We start from the raw sequence: 26,391 nt of genomic DNA on the forward strand, positions 1-26,391 counted from the left end.
TCTGGTGAGATGTCTTTCCTCATTTATTCTTTTCGTGTCGCTTCCAGTTTACGGTGCAGAACATCTCAGATTGTTTTTCAGAGGTTAGCCAATCACAGGTAACTGTAAATGCATGTGCTCATTCCAAGAGACCAGAAAATAAAAGCTGCACTTGTACTTCACACTTTATTATCAGTCACTGAAAGAATATTCCATTCTCCACTTGACTCCCGACTCCATCACCCTGTACAGAGAGGCACAGTTTTGCTTGGTGTAACTGGCCTCCATTTTGACAGATATCTTGGCTTGACATATTCTAGAAAACTTGTGGATTTGCCCTACTCCCCCCAATAGTGCTGGGTCAAACAAGTCACACTACTGACCCAAGCACCTGTCTTGATCTGTTTTGATCTCAGACAATATTAAGTGCTGAAGCCTTTCTCGTAATCCTTGAAGCTCACAGAGATTCCAGACCTGCCTACTGCAGCAGAGGAGAGGGGGTTTGTTTTTCCAGTAAGTGTGTGGGTGGGGGAAGGGTTAAGTGTTTGGAGTGAGCTGGAGTCTGCCAGGGGAGAGATGTTTGCTTTTCCAGTAAATGTGTGGGTGAGGGAAGGGTTAAGTGTACCGGAGTCTGGCTCCGAGCAGGCTGAGTGACGTTTCCCTTGATGATGTTTCAAGGAGTTTTGGAAATACATCCGCTACTAAGAAATACTTGAGGTTGGCTGTAACATGAAGCTACTCTTCAGGTCATGTCACATAAACAGAAAATAAACTGCCTGCTCTTACAATAGAGATTGAGGCTACACCATGCTGTCGCCTGCACAGGAGTCGGCACTGAGCTGGGGACTTGCGCTAGGAGTGATATGCAGGGCCATACTGCTGCTAATGGTTATCCAGGGGTCGGCTTTACAACTCGGTAAGTTTCTCTTTCTCTCTCCATCCTTTAGAATAAATCCTGTAGTCTTTTGTCTCTTGTCAAATTGCCTGTTTCAGAGCATAGCTCTTTTCCAGTTGGTCAGAGCTAGTGTGTGTGTTTTTAACTGTTGCGAACAGTTGAAGAGATTTTAATGATGGTTCAAGAAAGAATTAAGGTCACTTTTTTCACTGTAAAAGTCTATGGTCAATTATCTCTAATAGCTGTGTTGAGTTTTCAAACCAGCTCGTTTGTGGGTTTTTTTTCCTGATGGAGTCAAACTAAATTAAACTGAAGTGAACATCTTTAAATTTCATGTATAAGAGTGCTATTGTGTGTCCAGCTACACTGCAGTGTCTTTGGTAAATGAATGATGATGGACAGAACTTTCTACTAATAGGAGTCCCAGTCTACTGTTTTCAAAATTAAGTAATTAGGTTTGTGGGAACTTATTTTTTTAACCTAATGAATAATTCATTGAGAGCCTGGAGGATTATGTTCCAATTAAAGACATACTGTAACTAACTACAGCCCTTGGAGAATTATCTATAAATTTAAGTTGATGTTTTTTTGTTTATTAAACTTATATTTAAACCTATATATCTATATATAACTATTGGTTTATGTCTAGACTTTTTAAAATAACTTTTATTATACAAAACTAAAAATAATATTCTTATCAGTATCATATTTTCATCAGTACTGTAGCCATATGATTAAAATACTGTTTAAAGATTATGCCATTATCTGGCTTAATGTTATAATAAAATTACTTTAGTAACTGATTACTATATTTTTCCTTGTTGATAGTTCCCAGTAATTTGTCCATTCCCTCAAAGGCAGCTACTAGGACAACGAACTTCTGAAATGTACTGGTATTGGCTTGTTTGTCAGTTGTGTTTTTCTTTTACAAAAAGGGCTCAGATTGTTCACTAGAGTACCCAGCTCATTAACGGGGTCTTCATGTTGAGGGACAGTTTATACCTGCATGCCTTGGGTGCGCTGAGACCACCCAGGAGGCAAGCAAGCCATATAGTGCACAGGTGGTTCATTCCTTCAGGCTGATATTTATACTGATATAATGCATCCATTACAAACACATATATTTAATCTAATACTGTGCACTAGATTGTCTCACTAAAAAGTATGGGTCAATTGCAATGTACCAAACTGATGCACCTGATGCACCCAACAGTTAAGTGAGTTTGATCCACTTGCAACGTCAGTACCATTGGTAATCCCAGTTGTAGTGTACCAAAAGTTGATTAGATCATTGGGCTCATCAGTTAAACTAGAGTAAGTTTAATTGATGATGGGGTCCAGAAAATGTAGTTCCAAATAAAACAGTGATTTATTTTGTGGACACGGTGCAGTATAAACAAAGAGGTGAGAAACACGGTGAAGGCTGGTGCTGGTGCTTTCATGCAAAAGGTCGCTCTCAACAAGGATGGTCGTTTGTCTTAACTGGTGTCTGACAGGCTCCTTCGATAGTCTGCAAAACACAAGTCCTGGTTGCACACACAGCAGCCTTTGTAACCTTCCACCTGTTACCTCTGTGTCTCCATTTTCTCAGCAACACTTGTGTGAGACAGCACACTTCCTTTAGTGCCCAGAGCTCTTTCCCTGTAATCAGTGAAACCCCAATCCCTTTGTTAGATTAAAACTAGACTTATTCTTCATCCCTGTGTTTCTCTTGGTAGACTGTGAAGATAGTTTATTTGAAAGAATATGAATATTGTTTCAGCTTTGTACCTTTATAATACAGTTAATCTATAACAATAAACCATGTTGACTCTATAGATATTAAGAACGGAATAAATGGTGAATTTTCACTAACATTTTGATTTCTTAGTATATTCTCGAAATTCCCTATGCAAATTATGCATATTAACTCTAGAACGACAGCGTTTATAGGAACAACCATGTAACATACATATTATAATGAAAGGACAAACAATTGAATATAAGTCACAGTTCCATTCAGGAATGTCATATAAAGCATCTACACAACTGAAACATTGTAAATAAATGTGTTTAAACATATCAAACACTCAAAAAATGGTACAAAATGAAAAACAAACATTTGAAAATAAATGTGTATATCATGTACATACAAAACTGTACAACTGAAACAATGCAAAAAAATTAAAATAAATGGGTTTATATTGCCTACATAACAAAGCGCACATACACAACTGAAGCTGTGCGTTTATACACAGACATACTGTAATCAAAATGTATAAATAAACATTTGGACAGAATGGGCTTCATTTACAATCGTTTACAAAGTCTAAGTGCTGGACCAAATCACACAGATCCTGTGCTTTTCAAAATATGCAGTACACTTACTGCAGACTGTCTTTGCGCATTTGGCACAGCTATCAACAGTAACCCAGGCTTCTAGCACCAAATGCTCCACGGGCATTGTAACAGGGGAGATCTGTGCTGACTGCCTGGCACATGCATGGTACTGCAGGAAGAGGACAGCAGCCTCAGAAGATCTGCCTGTCAGTCATGGCAGTGACACGGAGAGGAGAGGAAGAGGGTGTGTGGGCTTTCCCTCTCTCTGAGTGGCTGAGAGGCGGACCTTGGGGGATTGCTGGCCCTATAAAATAACACTCTGTTGTTCCCTCAGCTCTGCCCCTATAGGACGTAAACAAGCCAGCAGAAGCTTTACGGAGAAACCCACAAAAAAACCCACAAAAAAATAAAGCAATACAAAATAAGAAAAGAAATAGAGCAGTAGCGGGGAACGGTAGAGTGTAGGTCGGAGTCTCTGTCCTACGCTCACTTATTCCCTCAACCTGCTATGCAGATACTTTCCGGGGTTCTGCCGAAATTTTTCCCCGCTACTAAAAAAAAAATCAATTTTTATTTTGTTTTGTTTTGGTCCTCCTCCGGCTGTACTTGGTCCAGCAGCAGCGCTTCCGCGGGCTCGTTTTCCGTCTTAAAGGGGCAGGTCTGAGGGAACAACAGAGCATTATTTTATCGGCCCAGAAATCCCCCAAGGCCTGCCTCTCAGCCACTCAGAGAGAGGGAAATCCAACACACCCTCTTCCCCACCTCTCCGTGTCATCGCCATGACTGACAGGCGGATCTTACGAGGCTGCTGCCCTCTTCCTGCAGGACCATGCATACGTCAGGCAGTCAGCACAGATCTCCTCTGTTACAAGGTAACAATGAATTTCTTAGAAAAACAAGTGACTTATAGCAGCCTAACCAGAGTGCAGACAGACAGCTTGGTGCCGTGAGCTGTCAAGGCTGATTGATGGGCTATCAGGAATGCAGACTGATATAATCAAACTTCAATACATGGCTGCAAGGCCCAACTGATAAATACAAATAATACATTTGTTATAATATGTTTTATATGTATCGGTCAATTTTTGTAGCTACGCAATACTTTCTTTGTCAAGGTAATTAAGACATATATTTAATTCAAGTCAGGAAAGCACAGCTCCGTATCTTAAACACACGCACCGCAATTTAAATTTAAATGACAAAAACGGTCAAAATGACCGCCTTGGTCGTTCTAGTGTTAATTGCAGTTTGGATGGGAATTTGTGCATAATAAAATATCACACAAACGCATTACGAATATTGAAAGCATGAATACCAAACACCCTTTATCAAGCAGGCTAGTATACATCATTACATGTATGCAGAGCACAATGTTGGGGTGTGTAGTTTGCCCTGCAAATGTACACTATTTTACAGCATAAGCATTGTATAGATCGGTGGATTCCACTTACCTTTTACATGACAAATACTGTTAAAGTCCTGTCGATGTTAAAGATGGATACAGGGGAAAAGCGATGAGATAATGTAAATAATCTATAGGGGGGAAATAATGTGGTCTAATTATGTTTGCACTAAAGCACACAGAAAATGTTTCTGCAAATCGTCTAAAATTCTGGTTTATATTTTCTATATACTGGTCTATCAGTTAGTTCCCATAATCTAACTTGGTCCACTTGATCAGATCAGTTTAACTAATTAACTGGATGTTCTGATTAGTACGCTGCCATTGGGACTGATTGTGTTCAGTTCCTGTGGATTTTTTAGCCCTGAAGTTAGTCCACTTGAAGAGGACTAAACCAATGGTACGCTGCATTTGACCCAATGTACCAAAATAATAAGAACAGGTGGATCAGGTGGTCATGACATATTTGTTCAGTTATTTACTGCTAGTTTTATTATATGGTATTTTGTATTCAACACTACAGAGTTTTACCATCTGATTTTGGAATCACACATTCATTCAAATCCAAAGACAGAATGACTGGGTGAATCATATTGGCCCAAAATACTGAACACTGCTAAGCAGATGAAAAGCTTGATCTCAGGAAAGTCATGGTCCCCATTTATTATTTCAACTGTAACAGGACTGTTTGGTATCCATACAGAATGTAAATAACTATGTTTCCATAATTATACAAATGAATACACTTCTGTGCTAAGATTTCCATCAAACTAAATAGTACTGCATTCTTATATACTTACCTATGCTTTACCATGAATTCACTGTGCTTTAGTACACTTTTCTATGCATCTACTACTGTATCAATTTAAGATACAGTAAACATGAAGAGTATCACAAAATAATGGTGTGCTTGAAATAACCATGTCTTAATGCACCAAAAAGTGTCTTTTTCATAACATTTCTCATGTTCTGTATGTGCTTGTTCACGTGGGGAGTTCTGGGGGTGGCTGTTTTGGCAAAGTGTGCTTTGAGACATGTCTGAGCACATCTTTGAACACCTGGGATGGAAAAACAGACACCTACTATAACCACAAATTACAACACTCAAGCCATTACCCGGCTCCAGACATAAAATGCTAGCAAAATAACTTCTAAACACTATCTGACATCTGCATTAATACTAGCTGTCAATCCTTTAAATACTTAATTATCAAATCCTGAACCAGAAATTTCCTCTGGATATAAACAGAAAGCTTTTTTTTCTGTGTGTAGCAAGGTGATGGTTAATCATGGGCTTGGGAGAAGGCCATTTCACCTCCTTGGAAAGTAAAAAGCTAGCTCCCCAGTGTAAATATGTGTATTTCCACAGCGCTGTGTGTATAGAAGCCCCCAGTCTTGTGGGTATGCAGAGCAGCCTGTATGTTGGAAAGAAAGACATCCTTGTTCATACAGTATGTCAATCGGGGATAATTGACTCATTAACTCCTGACTCACAAATGAGGACACTGTAGGCTGACCCAAGTTCTACATGAGGTGCTGCTAAAAAATTATGTTTAAAGTAAGAGACCAGCTCTGCAATCAGGAGCTTACTGAGCCTTTATCCGTATCAGGTAAAGATTCTTACCACAGAAATTAGCAATCATTTTGGTTCCTGAGAACTTTGTCAAGTTGGGTCTTTAAGGATCCAAGTGATTCTGCCTCAACAACATGGCTAAGTAGCCCATTCCACACCCTCGCCGCTCTCTGTGTGAAGAAGTGTCTTCATTTCCAGCTGTGTCCTCTGGTCTTGGTTTTGTACTGTTCTGACAGGGTTGGATATTGCCCTGCCGTTAGTAGGGGTTCCTTAATGAACTTGTTATCTCAGAAGGATGAGTAGCAAAAGGATCTTGGTCCCCACGCCCAATACTATTTTCCCTCTTCACCCTATCAGTCACTTCACTATAGAACTATGAGTATGTGCCTGTTCTGTGCATACTTCTAAACACGTCAATACAACTTCACCCTATTTGGGCAAGGCAGGGCTCAGGGCCATCTGAGTTAACAGTGATAGTAAATAGCAAATATGAATTAGGAAATCCCTCTGTCCCAAATCTTACAGAACAGGTGAGACACCCCTACTCCGAGATACAAATAATTACAGACTGTGGCGGGGTGCACCGCCCCTGTGCATATTTTTGTGTTATATGTTGTATGTGGCGTTTTACTGTTGGTGTATATATTGGGTCAAGGGGTATCATGTTGGGGTTATTATTATTATTATTATTTATTTCTTAGCAGACGCCCTTATCCAGGGCGACTTACAATGGTTACAAGATATCACATTATTTTTACATACAATTACCCATTTATACAGTTGGGTTTTTACTGGAGCAATCTAGGTAAAGTACCTTGCTCAAGGGTACAGCAGCAGTGTCCTCACTGGGGATTGAACCCACGACCCTCTGGTCAAGAGTCCAGAGCCCTAACCACTACTCCACACTACTCCACACTGCTGCTCCACACTGCTAAACTGCTGTTATGTAGCACGAGTGTTTTAAAATGTATATTTGTATTTAGCCACGAGGATGGCACAATCACTTCACATGCAGAGTAAAGTGTGTATTTGTATGTGCGCGTGGGGATTGCACAAATTAGTTCACATGCTGGGATTAGTAATTGAATCCTAGTACAGCTGTATATAGATGCACGAGTCACTCACTCAGGGTTAGTGTGTTCGTGAGTGGAGAATGGGTGTGGAGACAGGAGTAATAATAATAGTAAGAAATAACAATTGCTACGCGTGCTGGCTTGTAAACCAGCACAATACTTGTTACTGTTTGTTGTTTGGCTAATGTGCCGTTTGTTTTGTCATTTGTTCAACCTTTTTATTTTGTTTATTTAATAAAAATGCTGCAGTGCATTCATTATCCAGTCTGCTGTGGATTCCTTTCATTTCGCTCGCAGTGCTGGGTGTTTGTTCCGGGTCTGACGTCACCGCTCAAGTCAGCTTACCACACAGACCTATTACACTTTGTAAGAAAACACAAACCACGAACATGTAAAGGTAGTAAAAATAAGGTGCAGTTTATTGTAGTAATAGAATACAAACAGAGCAGAGAGCTCCGGTCTCAGTAGGATGGACACCTGAGCTCCGGACGCTGCATTATCATTCACACATAGAGTTTCATCTCTCAAGCACAAGACATGAGCAGCATTTCAAATACAAACAATTTCCATATATGGATGTTAATAAGCAGTTTAATTTCTACATGTGTAGCTCTCAGAAATATGTTATTATTAAGCAGATAATATGCAGATAAGAAGCAGATAATATACCATGAGAATGGAAGACAGGACTGCATGACTCCAGCTGTTTTCGTCCTGCACGATAAGTTTTCGCCGGTGTTCTGGGTTTCTGTGGAATTCTGCCTCTGCTTATCTTATGCCCCTGACAGTAAGCTCAGAATAGACATTGTCAAAACTGCACTCCTGGTTTTTATATAAACCTTTTATTGTGCAGTATACGCTTTAATGAAGATTATAAAATAATCTTACAACTTCTATTAAAAAGTATACATTTCAAATTACTATTGCGGTTTATTTTTACATTTGGATAACAGAAAAAAAAAATAAGGTCAGGCAGATTATTGATTTTATCTTACTTAACCCCAATACGCATATATTTCTGTAAAACTCAATCAATATTTGATAAAACAAAAATAGCAGTGAGAATTTCTTACACTGTTCAGTATATCATTACTTTAAATCATCAAGTCATTATGATTGATCTTGACACTGTAGTTTTCAGAACCTCAGTTTAACTGTTGGATATTAACATATACAACAACCCTTATTCACCTTTGTGGTCAAGTATTTTACTGTATTAATTAAATTAAACTCAGATTTCAAGTCAATTAACCTTCTAAATTGTTAAACCAGTATTTCTACATATAAATAAAAAAACAAACAAAAGCTCAGTATAGTTACGATCCTGACGTCTTCAATATCAGCGTTTCCCACTCAGGAGTCAACAATGTCTGGGAGGATGTCAGTGAGCTGGCAGGGTACTGACAAGTCTGGGAGGATGTCAGTGAGCTGGCAGGGTAATGGCAAGTCTGGGAGGATGTCAGTGAGCTGGCAGGGTAATGACAAGTCTGGGAGGATGTCAGTGAGCTGGCAGGGTAATGACAAGTCTGGGAGGATGTCACCGGGCTCTGGCAGGGTATTGACAAGTCTGGGAGGATGTCAGTGAGCGGGCAGTGTAATGACAAGTCTGGGAGGATGTCAGTGAGCTGGCAGGGTAATGACAAGTCTGGGAGGATGTCAGTGAGATGGCAGGGTAATGGCAAGTCTGGGAGGATGTCACCGGGCTCTGGCAGGGTAATGGCAAGTCTGGGAGGATGTCAGTGAGCTGGCAGGGTAATGACAAGTCTGGGAGGATGTCAGTGAGCTGGCAGGGTAATGACAAGTCTGGGAGGATGTCAGTGAGCTGGCAGGGTAATGGCAAGTCTTGGAGGATGTCAGTGAGCTGGCAGGGTAATGACAAGTCTGGGAGGATGTCAGTGAGCTGGCAGGGTAATGACAAGTCTGGGAGGATGTCACCGGGCTCTGGCAGGGTAATGACAAGTCTGGGAGGATGTCAGTGAGCGGGCAGGGTAATGGCAAGTCTGGGAGGATGTCACCGGGCTCTGGCAGGGTAATGACAAGTCTGGGAGGATGTCAGTGAGCGGGCAGGGTAATGACAAGTCTGGGAGGATGTCAGTGAGCTGGCAGGGTAATAGCAAGTCTGGGAGGATGTCAGTGAGCTGGCAGGGTAATGACAAGTCTGGGAGGATGTCAGTGAGCTGGCAGGGTAATGACAAGTCTGGGAGGATGTCAGTGAGCTGGCAGGGTAATGACAAGTCTGGCGAAGCACTGCAGCTCCTTTAACAACCACCCCAAGCGACACTAGCTTTTTCGCCTGGTGATGGCAACTACTGGACTGCTGTAATCCCCCTGTGACTTGACAGGCAAAGACTAGCGTTCTCTTATCTGCACAAGTCACAATGTCCCCAGGCCAGACACAGTATTAACCTCTCCCAGAATTTCACGTTCGTTTTCTTAAACACAGTTCAGGTTCTGGGTCCAATAAATCTTTACTAGTTTTCCAGTTGGCACTTCACTTAATATAATGCTTGACCTTTTTTAATTCGATGTACTACGTAAACAAATGACTCTCTAGTATACTGCAATTTGCATTAGTTCTTTTAACTACACTTTTCTTTCTGAAGCAACTTTCACTGACACTTGACTCACTGTACTGCCGAGACGTGCGGTTTCTCTTCAGCTTTCCCAGTCCTGGTCAGAGAAACTCCGTCTTCTCTTAAAAAGTGTATCCGCTGTCCATTATTTCCAATCAGGCCCACACCATGGCCATGTGTTTACTCAGCTCTGGCTCACGCTTGCTCCATGGCTTGACTCGCAGCAACAATACGCAGTTTAACGTACAAAACACTTTAAACAAGTTTCTGAAATGATAGCGGGTTTTCCTTTTTTTAAATTTGTTTTAAAGAAACTGAACTTGTAATTTAAAAAGTAGTACACTTTCAACATTGTGTCTGTTCTCTGTTCTCCAAATCGAAAAGACAGACATTTTGATTGGCTAGAGGCTGCAGCTTTCAGTAAATGAATTGGCCAGTGGAACTATCAATCAGCCAGAGATTACATAGTTGGAAAAGACTTCCCTTTTTTAGTCAACGTTAGTTCTTAAAGCAAACACACTGAATTTACTTATTTTTTTTAACAGGTTGCTCGGTTTCCCTTACACTGTACTTAAGGTATTGGTTTGGGTTAACTATGTCAATTCCTTTTAATATTTTAAAGACATGTCCCCACTTATTCTTCTTTGTCCTGAATGTGTCCTGGTTCTACCAAGTTGATGGGCTTCTCTGGAGTGTTGCATCAGCTCTGGCACTGGTCGAGGTTAGGGAGGCAAAATGGACTTGAACTGTTTCTCCGCACTGCGTTACAGCAGGTCCTGCTGAACAGGAGCCTAATGAGCTCAAGTGGACACCTGCAGGGCTGGCCTATAGTAGCTCACCAATATCTGCTCTCAAACCTTTGAGTGTAAAGAGGCAATTGGCTTAGCCATGGGATTGGAAGATGCCCACTGTCCTTCATTTCTCCTGAGCTGTTCTGGGTAATTACTGCAATGAGGGATCTTAATTGTACATTTTAGTTACAAAAAAATAAACATTTGGCCTGGATAGTGTTCTCAGTTAATGTGTAATGTTTGCATGCCCTGGCATACACAGTGTTGCCTGCCTGTGAGTGAAAACATTTTGCTTATGCTGTGCTGGCCTTGTTTTGACAAAACATGGTCTACTAGAGACAATACCTGCACTGTAATCAGTTTGACACCACAAATGGCTTTATGCAAATGTTTTCAAAGTCATTATTCACCCAAAAAAACATTGAGTTTTGTTATAACATGTTTTCTAGACAACAAATGTATCTGCACATGTATCTCCTCAGCCAGTTTAGATGCAATTTGCATGCAGTTTGTTGCTGATAAGCGTGCTTTGCATACCCCTTTTCCCTCTGGCAGTGGTATACCTTTGTTCTTTGCGGTGCTTGTTACTAATGTATTTCTTTCATCATCATTTCTTTGTGTATTTACTTGCCCTCAATGAAATGTACCTTTCTTTGAAACAAAACCTTTTTTAAAAAGTAGTTTTGTATTATTACACCTTTCTTAAAATGGCCATGTGACGGAGCAGTGTCCCTCATATTACAAACTCATATAGTTTGCGCAAGGACTTTTGAACTGACTGTGCTTTTTCAATGTAAGCACTGTAAACCTTGTGATGTAAACTTACTGGTTTAATTATTGCCCTACAAGCTGTTCGTTGAGACATGCTCTCCTCACAGAAAGGTGCACATTTCTGGGGTGATGCGCAGATGACTACAGCTTGGTACAAACGACACACAAAGAGACTAAAACCTAAAATTACAGAAAAAAATAATAACTTTAAAGAGTATAAAAGAGAAAATAAACTTTAGAGGAAGTACTCAAGCTAAAGTATGTGTGATGAGTAATATATATAGTTATAAAATAACTTAACCCTTACTTGAAGTGGAACTTCTGTTTGTTCCTGGGAGATCTCCATTATGGAGCAGACAGGGAAAACAAGGGAGCGCCATTTAGCTCTAGCCATTATAATACCTACACTACAGTGACAGGGGAAATGGTATAAACTAACTGGTGGATTTTACTTGTTGGGAGATAAATTCAAATGTAACAATTGTTCAAATGTTTCTATATATTGTAAGGAAGCGTCCCTGCTAATGTTGGTTTGCACCCGTCAAACAGCAGACCCAGACACAGAACTGCACGTTTCACACTTTCATTCACTTTTATTCACACAGATGAGCAAAATAAACAGAACACACAACTAAAGCCTAGCTTCCACTCGGAGAACTAGCTAAACTTTTACCTACACTTACACTAGCACAGGACCGCTAAGCGGGTTACCTGTTTCAATAAAACCACTTGTTACACACAGTACACAAGTTTTACACTGCACACCCAGGTCCACACAGAACCTTTACAGTGTCTTCCAGACTTCACACAGACTTCTACTTTAACCCACCACCAACACAGACAAAGACAGGCTTTTATACACAAACACTTAACCAATAATGACATTAAATGATCCCCAAGTGCAGCCTGGTGATTCCCATTCAGCCCTAGAAGCTTCTGGGACCTGTAGTCTATCAGCCTATGGCCATGACACCTCTCCCGTGCACTACAAAATGATCACACACACCATAATATATATACCATGGTGATAGTAAAAAAAAATAATAGAGGTATTATTGAATTATTTGAATTTTATTAGAATTATTAAATATTTGTTTTAAAAGTTTACCCATATACCTGGGCTAGTCAGGAGGTGGGGTTACCTGGACAGGTATATATGGAGGCACTTTAGTTTGCTCAGGGTTGTTTGTTGATTCTAAGACTGATTAAGGGATAACGCTGATGCCCTGAGTGAGCCTACTTAAAGTATTGATACCTGAATTCAGGCATTTTTTTGGTTTGTTTGTTATATAGTTCTGTTTAATAAATGATGGTGGTTGAGAACTGCCTTTGCCTGCTTTCCTACCCAACAACATCTATGACCACTTGACCAACACTACTTTTGGTGGCAGTGGAGCGATACGTCAGTGGCCAGCAGGAAGCCTGCATTATCCCTCAGTGCAGAAGAGTCTGCAGTATGCCTCCTAAGAGCTAACAAGAGGAAGCTGGAGAAGGAGCCATGGCAGCTAGACAGACTGGGATACCCCAAGCATCTTAATGTTTTGGTTTTCTTCTTATTATTATTTTGGTATAATTTGGGCTTACCTCAATTTTCTTTAAAAAATCACGCTCCCACCACAAGAAATACCTGTTTTTCTCTATCAGTCTTTCTTTTATGATAAAAAGATGCAGACTGATTTGTAATTCCCTCGCATCCCACCGTGTCTCTGGGCCAATGCACAGACCTGATACTTCACACATTCAATTTTGTTCTAGTACTAAGTAATACTGTACAGCATACAGGCTACCCAAACAACCACTGGCTTTCCACATTAAAAAAAAGGCACTTTAAACTTGGCGCATGCTTATCATAGCAAATAAAACTGGGAAATAAAAAATATCACAGCCGAATAATCAAAATGTTAACTGTTGTTTGGCCAAATAAAATGGTCTGGCGGGCCCATCCCTGAATTCTACAGCAATGACTCCATCCAGGAAAGTAGGAGCACTTGAATTACAACAGACATTATTTATTTTGGTTTTTTTTGCGCCGCCATTAGTTGGCGCCTAGCGGTGGTGAAGAACACCCTGCTATAGATTTGCTGTGTTCATGATTCATATTTAGTGACACACACACACATACACATACACATACACCTAAATGTACAGCCGGCGCCGCTTTATCGGGACGCCTCAGGAGAAGGAAAAATATCCTGAATAAGCGGCTGTCCCAATTAAACGAGAGGCATTTGAGACAACCTCAGTCACACATTTTTGTTTCTTAATGAAAAGAAAAAGAATGCAATCACATCACATTATGATTAAATGCTAAATACATAATTTAAAATACAAGTCAATTTTTTTTTTTTTATTCCTAAACCAAATTAATCGCTGTTTTTTATTTCTACATGAAATGAAAAAGAATGAAATCACATCTTATTACAAGGCACCTGCGATGTTGACACGCCAACTTTCTTTGCAACAGCAGCCTGCGAAACCACAGGAGACTCCAGCTCCTTCAAGAGTTCACCGTGGTTTACACAATTTACACAAGTCACAGCATAATCACGTACTCACTGCACTGTGCTACGTGACCGGTCTTGCTCTGAAAAGCGATCTCCGTTCATCATTTGAAAATACTGTATCCCAATTAAACGAAGTGACGTCCCAATTAAACGACATAAATACCACTGGGAAGAACCGTCTCCCAGAGTTGTATCCCATATCAGTATCCTGATTAGGCAGCACAGACTGTATATAAAAATGTGTATTTGGAGTGGTACCCCAACACTCTATACAGGAGCTGCCACTTTTTCAACTTAATACAGGGAAGTGGAAAACCCAGGCCAATGTTACAGATGTTTGCTGTGTTTTTGTTTGCCAGTTGCCAATGAGAACTGCCCCGGCGCTGAGTGGAGCATCATGTGTCGTGGCTGCTGTGAGTATGATCAGATTAGCTGCAAGTGTCCCAGCCAGGGGGAAGTGGTTGGCTATGCCGTGCCATGCTGCCGGAATGCAGAAAACGAGTGTGATCCCTGCATCATCCACCCAGGTAAGGGATCAACAATACCCCAATATGCAATCTGTACCCTTCTATACTGTAACAGAGCCCCAGACTCTCCCTCAATATGTGCCCCTCTATACTGTAACAGAGCCCCAGACTCTCCCTCAATCTGTACCCCTCTATAATGTAACAGAGCCCCCAACTCTCCCTCAATCTGTACCCCTCTATACTGTAACAGAGCCCCAGACTCTCCCTCAATCTGTACCCCTCTATAATGTAACAGAGCCCCCAACTCTCCCTCAATCTGTACTCCTCTATACTGTAACAGAGACCCAGACTCTCCATCAATCTGTAACAGAGCCCCCAAATCTCCCTCAATCTGTACCCCTCCATACTGTAACAGAGCCCCCAACTCTCCCTCAATCTGTATCCCTCTATACTGTAACAGAACTCCCAATTCTCCCTCAATGCTTTTTAGTTTTAATTACTAAGACTGTCTTTAAATCATTTATTATCATCGTAATGGCCATAATGACTGTTTTGATTGATAGCACCAGTATCCTATATGATGTCCCGTGGCCAGGAGTCATCTGGAGGCCCTGCTGACTGCCTCTCTCCTCCAGGCTGCAGTGCCTGTGTTCCCCTGCTGACTGCCTCTCTCTCTCTCCTCCAGGCTGCAGTGCCTGTGTTCCCCTGCTGACTGCTTCTCTCTCTCCTCCACGCTGCAGTGCCTGTGTTACCCTGCAGATTTCCTCTCTCTCTCTCCTCCAGGCTGCAGTGCCTGTGTGTTACCCTGCTGACTGCCTCTCTCTCTCCTCCAGGCTGCAGTGCCTGTGTTCCCCTGCTGACTGCCTCTCTCTCTCTCCTCCAGGCTGCAGTGCCTGTGTGTTACCCTGCTGACTGCCTCTCTCTCTCCTCCAGGCTGCAGTGCCTGTGTTACCCTGCTGACTGCCTCTCTCTCTCCTCCAGGCTGCAGTGCCTGTGTGTTACTTTGCTGACTGCCTCTCTCTCTCCTTCAGGCTGCAGTGCCTGTGTGTTACCCTGCTGACTGCCTCTCTCTCTCCTCCAGGCTGCAGTGCCTGTGTGTTACCCTGCTGACTGCCTCTCTCTCTCCTCCAGGCTGCAGTGCCTGTGTTCCCCTGCTGACTGCCTCTCTCTCTCTCCTCCAGGCTGCAGTGCCTGTGTGTTACCCTGCTGACTGCCTCTCTCTCTCCTCCAGGCTGCAGTGCCTGTGTTACCCTGCTGACTGCCTCTCTCTCTCCTCCAGGCTGCAGTGCCTGTGTGTTACCCTGCTGACTGCCTCTCTCTCTCCTCCAGGCTGCAGTGCCTGTGTGTTCCCCTGCTGACTGCCTCTCTCTCTCTCCTCCAGGCTGCAGTGCCTGTGTGTTTACCCTGCTGACTGCCTCTCTCTCTCTCCTCCAGGCTGCAGTGCCTGTGTTACCCTGCTGACTGCCTCTCTCTCTCCTCCAGGCTGCAGTGCCTGTGTGTTACCCTGCTGACTGCCTCTCTCTCTCCTCCAGGCTGCAGTGCCTGTGTTACTCTGCTGACTGCCTCTCTCTCTCCTCCAGGCTGCAGTGCCTGTGTTACCCTGCTGACTGCCTCTCTCTCTCCTCCAGGCTGCAGTGCCTGTGTGTTACCCTGCTGACTGCCTCTCTCTCTCCTCCAGGCTGCAGTGCCTGTGTTACCCTGCTGACTGCCTCTCTCTCTCCTCCAGGCTGCAGTGCCTGTGTGTTACCCTGCTGACTGCCTCTCTCTCTCCTCCAGGCTGCAGTGCCTGTGTGTTACCCTGCTGACTGCCTCTCTCTCTCCTCCAGGCTGCAGTGCCTGTGTGTTTACCCTGCTGACTGCCTCTCTCTCTCTCCTCCAGGCTGCAGTGCCTGTGTGTTCCCCTGCTGACTGCCTCTCTCTCTCCTCCAGGCTGCAGTGCCTGTGTTACCCTGCTGACTGCCTCTCTCTCCTCCAGGCTGCAGTGTCTGTGTTACTCTGCTGACTGCCTCTCTCCCTCCTCCAGGCTGCAGTGTCTGTGTTACCCTGCTGACTGCCTCTCTCTCTCCTCCAGGCTGCAGTGCCTGTGTTACCCTGCTGACTGCCTCTCTCTCTCCTCCAGGCTGCAGTGCCTGTGTTACCCTGCTGACTGCCTCTCTCTCTCTCCTCCAGGCTGCAGTGCCTGTGTTACCCTGCTGACTCCCTCTCTCTCCTCCAGGCTGCAGTGCCTGTGTTACCCTGCTGACTGCCTCTCTCTCTCTCCTCCAGGCTGCAGTGCCTGTGTTACCCTGCTGACTCCCTCTCTCTCCTCCAGGCTGCAGTGCCTGTGTTACCCTGCTGACTGCCTCTCTCTCTCTCCTCCAGGCTGCAGTGCCTGTGTGTTTACCCTGCTGACTGCCTCTCTCTCTCCTCCAGGCTGCAGTGCCTGTGTTACCCTGCTGACTGCCTCTCTCTCTCCTCCAGGCTGCAGTGCCTGTGTTACCCTGCTGACTGCCTCTCTCTCCCTCCAGGCTGCAGTGCCTGTGTGTTACCCTGCTGACTGCCTCTCTCTCTCCTCCAGGCTGCAGTGCCTGTGTGTTACCCTGCTGACTGCCTCTCTCTCTCCTCCAGGCTGCAGTGCCTGTGTGTTTACCCTGCTGACTGCCTCTCTCTCTCTCCTCCAGGCTGCAGTGCCTGTGTGTTACCCTGCTGACTGCCTCTCTCTCTCCTCCAGGCTGCAGTGCCTGTGTTCCCCTGCTGACTGCCTCTCTCTCTCCTCCAGGCTGCAGTGCCTGTGTTACCCTGCTGACTGCCTCTCTCTCCTCCAGGCTGCAGTGTCTGTGTTACTCTGCTGACTGCCTCTCTCCCTCCTCCAGGCTGCAGTGTCTGTGTTACCCTGCTGACTGCCTCTCTCTCTCTCCTCCAGGCTGCAGTGCCTGTGTTACCCTGCTGACTGCCTCTCCCCCTCCTCCAGGCTGCAGTGCCTGTGTTACCCTGCTGACTCCCTCTCTCTCCTCCAGGCTGCAGTGCCTGTGTTACCCTGCTGACTGCCTCTCTCTCTCCTCCAGGCTGCAGTGCCTGTGTGTTACCCTGCTGACTGCCACTCTCTCTCTCCTCCAGGCTGCAGTGCCTGTGTGTTACCCTGCTGACTGCCTCTCTCTCTCCTCCAGGCTGCAGTGCCTGTGTGTTACCCTGCTGACTGCCTCTCTCTCTCTCCTCCAGGCTGCAGTGCCTGTGTGTTTACCCTGCTGACTGCCTCTCTCTCTCCTCCAGGCTGCAGTGCCTGTGTTACCCTGCTGACTGCCTCTCTCTCTCCTCCAGGCTGCAGTGCCTGTGTTACCCTGCTGACTGCCTCTCTCTCTCCTCCAGGCTGCAGTGCCTGTGTGTTACCCTGCTGACTGCCTCTCTCTCTCCTCCAGGCTGCAGTGCCTGTGTGTTACCCTGCTGACTGCCTCTCTCTCTCCTCCAGGCTGCAGTGCCTGTGTGTTTACCCTGCTGACTGCCTCTCTCTCTCTCCTCCAGGCTGCAGTGCCTGTGTGTTACCCTGCTGACTGCCTCTCTCTCTCCTCCAGGCTGCAGTGCCTGTGTTCCCCTGCTGACTGCCTCTCTCTCTCCTCCAGGCTGCAGTGCCTGTGTTACCCTGCTGACTGCCTCTCTCTCCTCCAGGCTGCAGTGTCTGTGTTACTCTGCTGACTGCCTCTCTCCCTCCTCCAGGCTGCAGTGTCTGTGTTACCCTGCTGACTGCCTCTCTCTCTCTCCTCCAGGCTGCAGTGCCTGTGTGTTCCCCTGCTGACTGCCTCTCTCTCTCCTCCAGGTTGCAGTGCCTGTGTTACCCTGCTGACTGCCTCTCTCTCCTCCAGGCTGCAGTGCCTGTGTTACCCTGCTGACTGCCTCTCTCTCTCCTCCAGGCTGCAGTGCCTGTGTTACCCTGCTGACTGCCTCTCTCTCTCCTCCAGGCTGCAGTGCCTGTGTTACCCTGCTGACTGCCTCTCTCTCTCTCCTCCAGGCTGCAGTGCCTGTGTTACCCTGCTGACTCCCTCTCTCTCCTCCAGGCTGCAGTGCCTGTGTTACCCTGCTGACTGCCTCTCTCTCTCTCCTCCAGGCTGCAGTGCCTGTGTTACCCTGCTGACTCCCTCTCTCTCCTCCAGGCTGCAGTGCCTGTGTTACCCTGCTGACTGCCTCTCTCTCTCTCCTCCAGGCTGCAGTGCCTGTGTGTTTACCCTGCTGACTGCCTCTCTCTCTCCTCCAGGCTGCAGTGCCTGTGTTACCCTGCTGACTGCCTCTCTCTCTCCTCCAGGCTGCAGTGCCTGTGTGTTACCCTGCTGACTGCCTCTCTCTCTCCTCCAGGCTGCAGTGCCTGTGTGTTACCCTGCTGACTGCCTCTCTCTCTCCTCCAGGCTGCAGTGCCTGTGTGTTACCCTGCTGACTGCCTCTCTCTCTCCTCCAGGCTGCAGTGCCTGTGTGTTTACCCTGCTGACTGCCTCTCTCTCTCTCTCCTCCAGGCTGCAGTGCCTGTGTGTTACCCTGCTGACTGCCTCTCTCTCTCCTCCAGGCTGCAGTGCCTGTGTTCCCCTGCTGACTGCCTCTCTCTCTCCTCCAGGCTGCAGTGCCTGTGTTACCCTGCTGACTGCCTCTCTCTCCTCCAGGCTGCAGTGTCTGTGTTACTCTGCTGACTGCCTCTCTCCCTCCTCCAGGCTGCAGTGTCTGTGTTACCCTGCTGACTGCCTCTCTCTCTCTCCTCCAGGCTGCAGTGCCTGTGTTACCCTGCTGACTGCCTCTCCCCCTCCTCCAGGCTGCAGTGCCTGTGTTACCCTGCTGACTCCCTCTCTCTCCTCCAGGCTGCAGTGCCTGTGTTACCCTGCTGACTGCCTCTCTCTCTCCTCCAGGCTGCAGTGCCTGTGTGTTACCCTGCTGACTGCCACTCTCTCTCTCCTCCAGGCTGCAGTGCCTGTGTGTTACCCTGCTGACTGCCTCTCTCTCTCCTCCAGGCTGCAGTGCCTGTGTGTTACCCTGCTGACTGCCTCTCTCTCTCTCCTCCAGGCTGCAGTGCCTGTGTGTTTACCCTGCTGACTGCCTCTCTCTCTCCTCCAGGCTGCAGTGCCTGTGTTACCCTGCTGAATGCCTCTCTCTCTCCTCCAGGCTGCAGTGCCTGTGTTACCCTGCTGACTGCCTCTCTCTCTCCTCCAGGCTGCAGTGCCTGTGTGTTACCCTGCTGACTGCCTCTCTCTCTCCTCCAGGCTGCAGTGCCTGTGTGTTACCCTGCTGACTGCCTCTCTCTCTCCTCCAGGCTGCACTGCCTGTGTGTTTACCCTGCTGACTGCCTCTCTCTCTCTCCTCCAGGCTGCAGTGCCTGTGTGTTACCCTGCTGACTGCCTCTCTCTCTCCTCCAGGCTGCAGTGCCTGTGTTCCCCTGCTGACTGCCTCTCTCTCTCCTCCAGGCTGCAGTGCCTGTGTTACCCTGCTGACTGCCTCTCTCTCCTCCAGGCTGCAGTGTCTTTGTTACTCTGCTGACTGCCTCTCTCCCTCCTCCAGGCTGCAGTGTCTGTGTTACCCTGCTGACTGCCTCTCTCTCTCTCTCCTCCAGGCTGCAGTGCCTGTGTTACCCTGCTGACTGCCTCTCCCCCTCCTCCAGGCTGCAGTGCCTGTGTTACCCTGCTGACTCCCTCTCTCTCCTCCAGGCTGCAGTGCCTGTGTTACCCTGCTGACTGCCTCTCTCTCTCCTCCAGGCTGCAGTGCCTGTGTTACCCTGCTGACTGCCTCTCTCTCTCTCCTCCAGGCTGCAGTGCCTGTGTTACCCTGCTGACTCCCTCTCTCTCCTCCAGGCTGCAGTGCCTGTGTTACCCTGCTGACTGCCTTTCTCTCTCTCCTCCAGGCTGCAGTGCCTGTGTTACCCTGCTGACTCCCTCTCTCTCCTCCAGGCTGCAGTGCCTGTGTGTTACCCTGCTGACTGCCTCTCTCTCTCTCCTCCAGGCTGCAGTGCCTGTGTGTTTACCCTGCTGACTGCCTCTCTCTCTCCTCCAGGCTGCAGTGCCTGTGTTACCCTGCTGACTGCCTCTCTCTCTCCTCCAGGCTGCAGTGCCTGTGTGTTACCCTGCTGACTGCCTCTCTCTCTCCTCCAGGCTGCAGTGCCTGTGTGTTACCCTGCTGACTGCCTCTCTCTCTCCTCCAGGCTGCAGTGCCTGTGTGTTTACCCTGCTGACTGCCTCTCTCTCTCTCCTCCAGGCTGCAGTGCCTGTGTGTTACCCTGCTGACTGCCTCTCTCTCTCCTCCAGGCTGCAGTGCCTGTGTTCCCCTGCTGACTGCCTCTCTCTCTCCTCCAGGCTGCAGTGCCTGTGTTACCCTGCTGACTGCCTCTCTCTCCTCCAGGCTGCAGTGTCTGTGTTACTCTGCTGACTGCCTCTCTCCCTCCTCCCGGCTGCAGTGTCTGTGTTACCCTGCTGACTGCCTCTCTCTCTCTCCTCCAGGCTGCAGTGCCTGTGTTACCCTGCTGACTGCCTCTCCCCCTCCTCCAGGCTGCAGTGCCTGTGTTACCCTGCTGACTCCCTCTCTCTCCTCCAGGCTGCAGTGCCTGTGTTACCCTGCTGACTGCCTCTCTCTCTCCTCCAGGCTGCAGTGCCTGTGTGTTACCCTGCTGACTGCCACTCTCTCTCTCCTCCAGGCTGCAGTGCCTGTGTGTTACCCTGCTGACTGCCTCTCTCTCTCCTCCAGGCTGCAGTGCCTGTGTGTTACCCTGCTGACTGCCTCTCTCTCTCCTCCAGGCTGCAGTGCCTGTGTGTTTACCCTGCTGACTGCCTCTCTCTCTCTCCTCCAGGCTGCAGTGCCTTGTGTTCCCCTGCTGACTGCCTCTCTCTCTCCTCCAGGCTGCAGTGCCTGTGTTACCCTGCTGACTGCCTCTCTCTCCTCCAGGCTGCAGTGTCTGTGTTACTCTGCTGACTGCCTCTCTCCCTCCTCCAGGCTGCAGTGTCTGTGTTACCCTGCTGACTGCCTCTCTCTCTCCTCCAGGCTGCAGTGCCTGTGTTACCCTGCTGACTGCCTCTCTCTCTCCTCCAGGCTGCAGTGCCTGTGTTACCCTGCTGACTGCCTCTCTCTCTCTCCTCCAGGCTGCAGTGCCTGTGTTACCCTGCTGACTCCCTCTCTCTCCTCCAGGCTGCAGTGCCTGTGTTACCCTGCTGACTGCCTCTCTCTCTCTCCTCCAGGCTGCAGTGCCTGTGTTACCCTGCTGACTCCCTCTCTCTCCTCCAGGCTGCAGTGCCTGTGTTACCCTGCTGACTGCCTCTCTCTCTCTCCTCCAGGCTGCAGTGCCTGTGTTACCCTGCTGACTGCCTCTCCCCCTCCTCCAGGCTGCAGTGCCTGTGTTACCCTGCTGACTCCCTCTCTCTCCTCCAGGCTGCAGTGCCTGTGTTACCCTGCTGACTGCCTCTCTCTCTCCTCCAGGCTGCAGTGCCTGTGTTACCCTGCTGACTGCCTCTCTCTCTCTCCTCCAGGCTGCAGTGCCTGTGTTACCCTGCTGACTCCCTCTCTCTCCTCCAGGCTGCAGTGCCTGTGTTACCCTGCTGACTGCCTCTCTCTCTCTCCTCCAGGCTGCAGTGCCTGTGTTACCCTGCTGACTCCCTCTCTCTCCTCCAGGCTGCAGTGCCTGTGTTACCCTGCTGACTGCCTCTCTCTCTCCTCCAGGCTGCAGTGCCTGTGTGTTACCCTGCTGACTGCCTCTCTCTCTCTCCTCCAGGCTGCAGTGCCTGTGTGTTTACCCTGCTGACTGCCTCTCTCTCTCCTCCAGGCTGCAGTGCCTGTGTTACCCTGCTGACTGCCTCTCTCTCTCCTCCAGGCTGCAGTGCCTGTGTTACCCTGCTGACTGCCTCTCTCTCTCCTCCAGGCTGCAGTGCCTGTGTGTTACCCTGCTGACTGCCTCTCTCTCTCCTCCAGGCTGCAGTGCCTGTGTGTTACCCTGCTGACTGCCTCTCTCTCTCCTCCAGGCTGCACTGCCTGTGTGTTTACCCTGCTGACTGCCTCTCTCTCTCTCCTCCAGGCTGCAGTGCCTGTGTGTTACCCTGCTGACTGCCTCTCTCTCTCCTCCAGGCTGCAGTGCCTGTGTTCCCCTGCTGACTGCCTCTCTCTCTCCTCCAGGCTGCAGTGCCTGTGTTACCCTGCTGACTGCCTCTCTCTCCTCCAGGCTGCAGTGTCTGTGTTACTCTGCTGACTGCCTCTCTCCCTCCTCCAGGCTGCAGTGTCTGTGTTACCCTGCTGACTGCCTCTCTCTCTCTCTCCTCCAGGCTGCAGTGCCTGTGTTACCCTGCTGACTGCCTCTCCCCCTCCTCCAGGCTGCAGTGCCTGTGTTACCCTGCTGACTCCCTCTCTCTCCTCCAGGCTGCAGTGCCTGTGTTACCCTGCTGACTGCCTCTCTCTCTCCTCCAGGCTGCAGTGCCTGTGTTACCCTGCTGACTGCCTCTCTCTCTCTCCTCCAGGCTGCAGTGCCTGTGTTACCCTGCTGACTCCCTCTCTCTCCTCCAGGCTGCAGTGCCTGTGTTACCCTGCTGACTGCCTCTCTCTCTCTCCTCCAGGCTGCAGTGCCTGTGTTACCCTGCTGACTCCCTCTCTCTCCTCCAGGCTGCAGTGCCTGTGTTACCCTGCTGACTGCCTCTCTCTCTCTCCTCCAGGCTGCAGTGCCTGTGTGTTTACCCTGCTGACTGCCTCTCTCTCTCCTCCAGGCTGCAGTGCCTGTGTTACCCTGCTGACTGCCTCTCTCTCTCCTCCAGGCTGCAGTGCCTGTGTTACCCTGCTGACTGCCTCTCTCTCTCCTCCAGGCTGCAGTGCCTGTGTGTTACCCTGCTGACTGCCTCTCTCTCTCCTCCAGGCTGCAGTGCCTGTGTGTTACCCTGCTGACTGCCTCTCTCTCTCCTCCAGGCTGCAGTGCCTGTGTGTTTACCCTGCTGACTGCCTCTCTCTCTCTCCTCCAGGCTGCAGTGCCTGTGTGTTACCCTGCTGACTGCCTCTCTCTCTCCTCCAGGCTGCAGTGCCTGTGTTCCCCTGCTGACTGCCTCTCTCTCTCCTCCAGGCTGCAGTGCCTGTGTTACCCTGCTGACTGCCTCTCTCTCCTCCAGGCTGCAGTGTCTGTGTTACTCTGCTGACTGCCTCTCTCCCTCCTCCCGGCTGCAGTGTCTGTGTTACCCTGCTGACTGCCTCTCTCTCTCTCCTCCAGGCTGCAGTGCCTGTGTTACCCTGCTGACTGCCTCTCCCCCTCCTCCAGGCTGCAGTGCCTGTGTTACCCTGCTGACTCCCTCTCTCTCCTCCAGGCTGCAGTGCCTGTGTTACCCTGCTGACTGCCTCTCTCTCTCCTCCAGGCTGCAGTGCCTGTGTGTTACCCTGCTGACTGCCACTCTCTCTCTCCTCCAGGCTGCAGTGCCTGTGTGTTACCCTGCTGACTGCCTCTCTCTCTCCTCCAGGCTGCAGTGCCTGTGTGTTACCCTGCTGACTGCCTCTCTCTCTCCTCCAGGCTGCAGTGCCTGTGTGTTTACCCTGCTGACTGCCTCTCTCTCTCTCCTCCAGGCTGCAGTGCCTTGTGTTCCCCTGCTGACTGCCTCTCTCTCTCCTCCAGGCTGCAGTGCCTGTGTTACCCTGCTGACTGCCTCTCTCTCCTCCAGGCTGCAGTGTCTGTGTTACTCTGCTGACTGCCTCTCTCCCTCCTCCAGGCTGCAGTGTCTGTGTTACCCTGCTGACTGCCTCTCTCTCTCCTCCAGGCTGCAGTGCCTGTGTGTTACCCTGCTGACTGCCTCTCTCTCTCCTCCAGGCTGCAGTGCCTGTGTTACCCTGCTGACTGCCTCTCTCTCTCTCCTCCAGGCTGCAGTGCCTGTGTTACCCTGCTGACTCCCTCTCTCTCCTCCAGGCTGCAGTGCCTGTGTTACCCTGCTGACTGCCTCTCTCTCTCTCCTCCAGGCTGCAGTGCCTGTGTTACCCTGCTGACTCCCTCTCTCTCCTCCAGGCTGCAGTGCCTGTGTTACCCTGCTGACTGCCTCTCTCTCTCTCCTCCAGGCTGCAGTGCCTGTGTTACCCTGCTGACTGCCTCTCCCCCTCCTCCAGGCTGCAGTGCCTGTGTCACCCTGCTGACTCCCTCTCTCTCCTCCAGGCTGCAGTGCCTGTGTTACCCTGCTGACTGCCTCTCTCTCTCCTCCAGGCTGCAGTGCCTGTGTTACCCTGCTGACTGCCTCTCTCTCTCTCCTCCAGGCTGCAGTGCCTGTGTTACCCTGCTGACTCCCTCTCTCTCCTCCAGGCTGCAGTGCCTGTGTTACCCTGCTGACTGCCTCTCTCTCTCTCCTCCAGGCTGCAGTGCCTGTGTTACCCTGCTGACTCCCTCTCTCTCCTCCAGGCTGCAGTGCCTGTGTTACCCTGCTGACTGCCTCTCTCTCTCTCCTCCAGGCTGCAGTGCCTGTGTGTTTACCCTGCTGACTGCCTCTCTCTCTCCTCCAGGCTGCAGTGCCTGTGTTACCCTGCTGACTGCCTCTCTCTCTCCTCCAGGCTGCAGTGCCTGTGTTACCCTGCTGACTGCCTCTCTCTCTCCTCCAGGCTGCAGTGCCTGTGTGTTACCCTGCTGACTGCCTCTCTCTCTCCTCCAGGCTGCAGTGCCTGTGTGTTACCCTGCTGACTGCCTCTCTCTCTCCTCCAGGCTGCAGTGCCTGTGTGTTTACCCTGCTGACTGCCTCTCTCTCTCTCCTCCAGGCTGCAGTGCCTGTGTGTTACCCTGCTGACTGCCTCTCTCTCTCCTCCAGGCTGCAGTGCCTGTGTTCCCCTGCTGACTGCCTCTCTCTCTCCTCCAGGCTGCAGTGCCTGTGTTACCCTGCTGACTGCCTCTCTCTCCTCCAGGCTGCAGTGTCTGTGTTACTCTGCTGACTGCCTCTCTCCCTCCTCCAGGCTGCAGTGTCTGTGTTACCCTGCTGACTGCCTCTCTCTCTCTTCTCCAGGCTGCAGTGCCTGTGTTACCCTGCTGACTGCCTCTCCCCCTCCTCCAGGCTGCAGTGCCTGTGTTACCCTGCTGACTCCCTCTCTCTCCTCCAGGCTGCAGTGCCTGTGTTACCCTGCTGACTGCCTCTCTCTCTCCTCCAGGCTGCAGTGCCTGTGTGTTACCCTGCTGACTGCCACTCTCACTCTCCTCCAGGCTGCAGTGCCTGTGTGTTACCCTGCTGACTGCCTCTCTCTCTCCTCCAGGCTGCAGTGCCTGTGTGTTACCCTGCTGACTGCCTCTCTCCTCCAGGCTGCAGTGCCTGTGTTACTCTGCTGTCTGCCTCTCTCCTCCAGGCTGCAGTATATTTGAGAACTGTAAGCACTGCCACAATGGAACCTGGGCGACCCGGGATGATTTCTTTATCAAGGGGAAGTACTGCTCTGAGTGCAGGAGAGGCTGGTCAGGAGGAGGCTGCATGAGTGAGTATCTCTCAAATGCTGTCTGTCTCACTGTACTTCACTACACCAACTCAAGAACCTACCTGCATAGAACCATCTTTAAATACATCATTCAAATCTTAACATGTTCAGAAATGTTCAGGTGTATAAAATATCTGCCTTTTTCTGTATATAAGAAATAATTTAAGAAACTAAAATTCAAGTCTTTTTCGATGTATTCATTGAATAGATTGTAGATTGTAGTGCATCACACATGGAGAGTTTTCATAACCAGCTTCACTAGAATGCCATTGTAATATGTGGAGTATAACACACACTCTTTGAGAAGGAGAAATGTAGGACAGTTTCTGCAGCTTTATAGACAGGCTGCATGTTATATACCATGGTGTTCTTGCTGGGGTAGTATACTTGTTATATTCTCAACACAGATCCATTGAGATTAACATAGGTGTACATAGGGGTGCACTGCAAATGTAACAGATTGCATTACGCATTGTATGCCTCTACTGATAACTGGTAGTATGTTTCTTTCTTCAAAACTGTATTCACCTCAATAACTATAATCTGTTCTGTGCAGTTTTGAGGGTGAGGATCCTGCACCAATCATTCCAAACCTGTATGTTCTTTATTTTTATAGTGTGAGGGAATACCCTGTAAGGAGCTGGCACTATTCTAGT

At 48.5% G+C, this 26,391-nt stretch overlaps 1 protein-coding gene across 2 annotated transcripts in view; it reads left to right on the forward strand.

The window, feature by feature from the left end:
- Positions 1-541: 541 nt before the first annotated feature.
- LOC117434713 (inactive serine protease PAMR1-like) overlaps positions 542-26,391 on the forward strand; it is a 54,089-nt gene continuing 28,239 nt past the window's right edge. For both annotated transcript variants that reach the window (XM_034906761.2, XM_034906763.2), the window contains exons 1-3: positions 542-895; positions 14,240-14,407; positions 25,610-25,735. In XM_034906761.2, coding sequence (XP_034762652.2) covers positions 787-895; positions 14,240-14,407; positions 25,610-25,735 — 403 coding nt within the window. In that variant the 5' untranslated portion in view covers positions 542-786. The remainder of the gene's footprint in view (positions 896-14,239; positions 14,408-25,609; positions 25,736-26,391) is intronic.

This window comes from Acipenser ruthenus, chromosome 28 (genome assembly GCF_902713425.1).
Source record: "Acipenser ruthenus chromosome 28, fAciRut3.2 maternal haplotype, whole genome shotgun sequence".
Lineage (NCBI taxonomy): Eukaryota > Metazoa > Chordata > Actinopteri > Acipenseriformes > Acipenseridae > Acipenser > Acipenser ruthenus.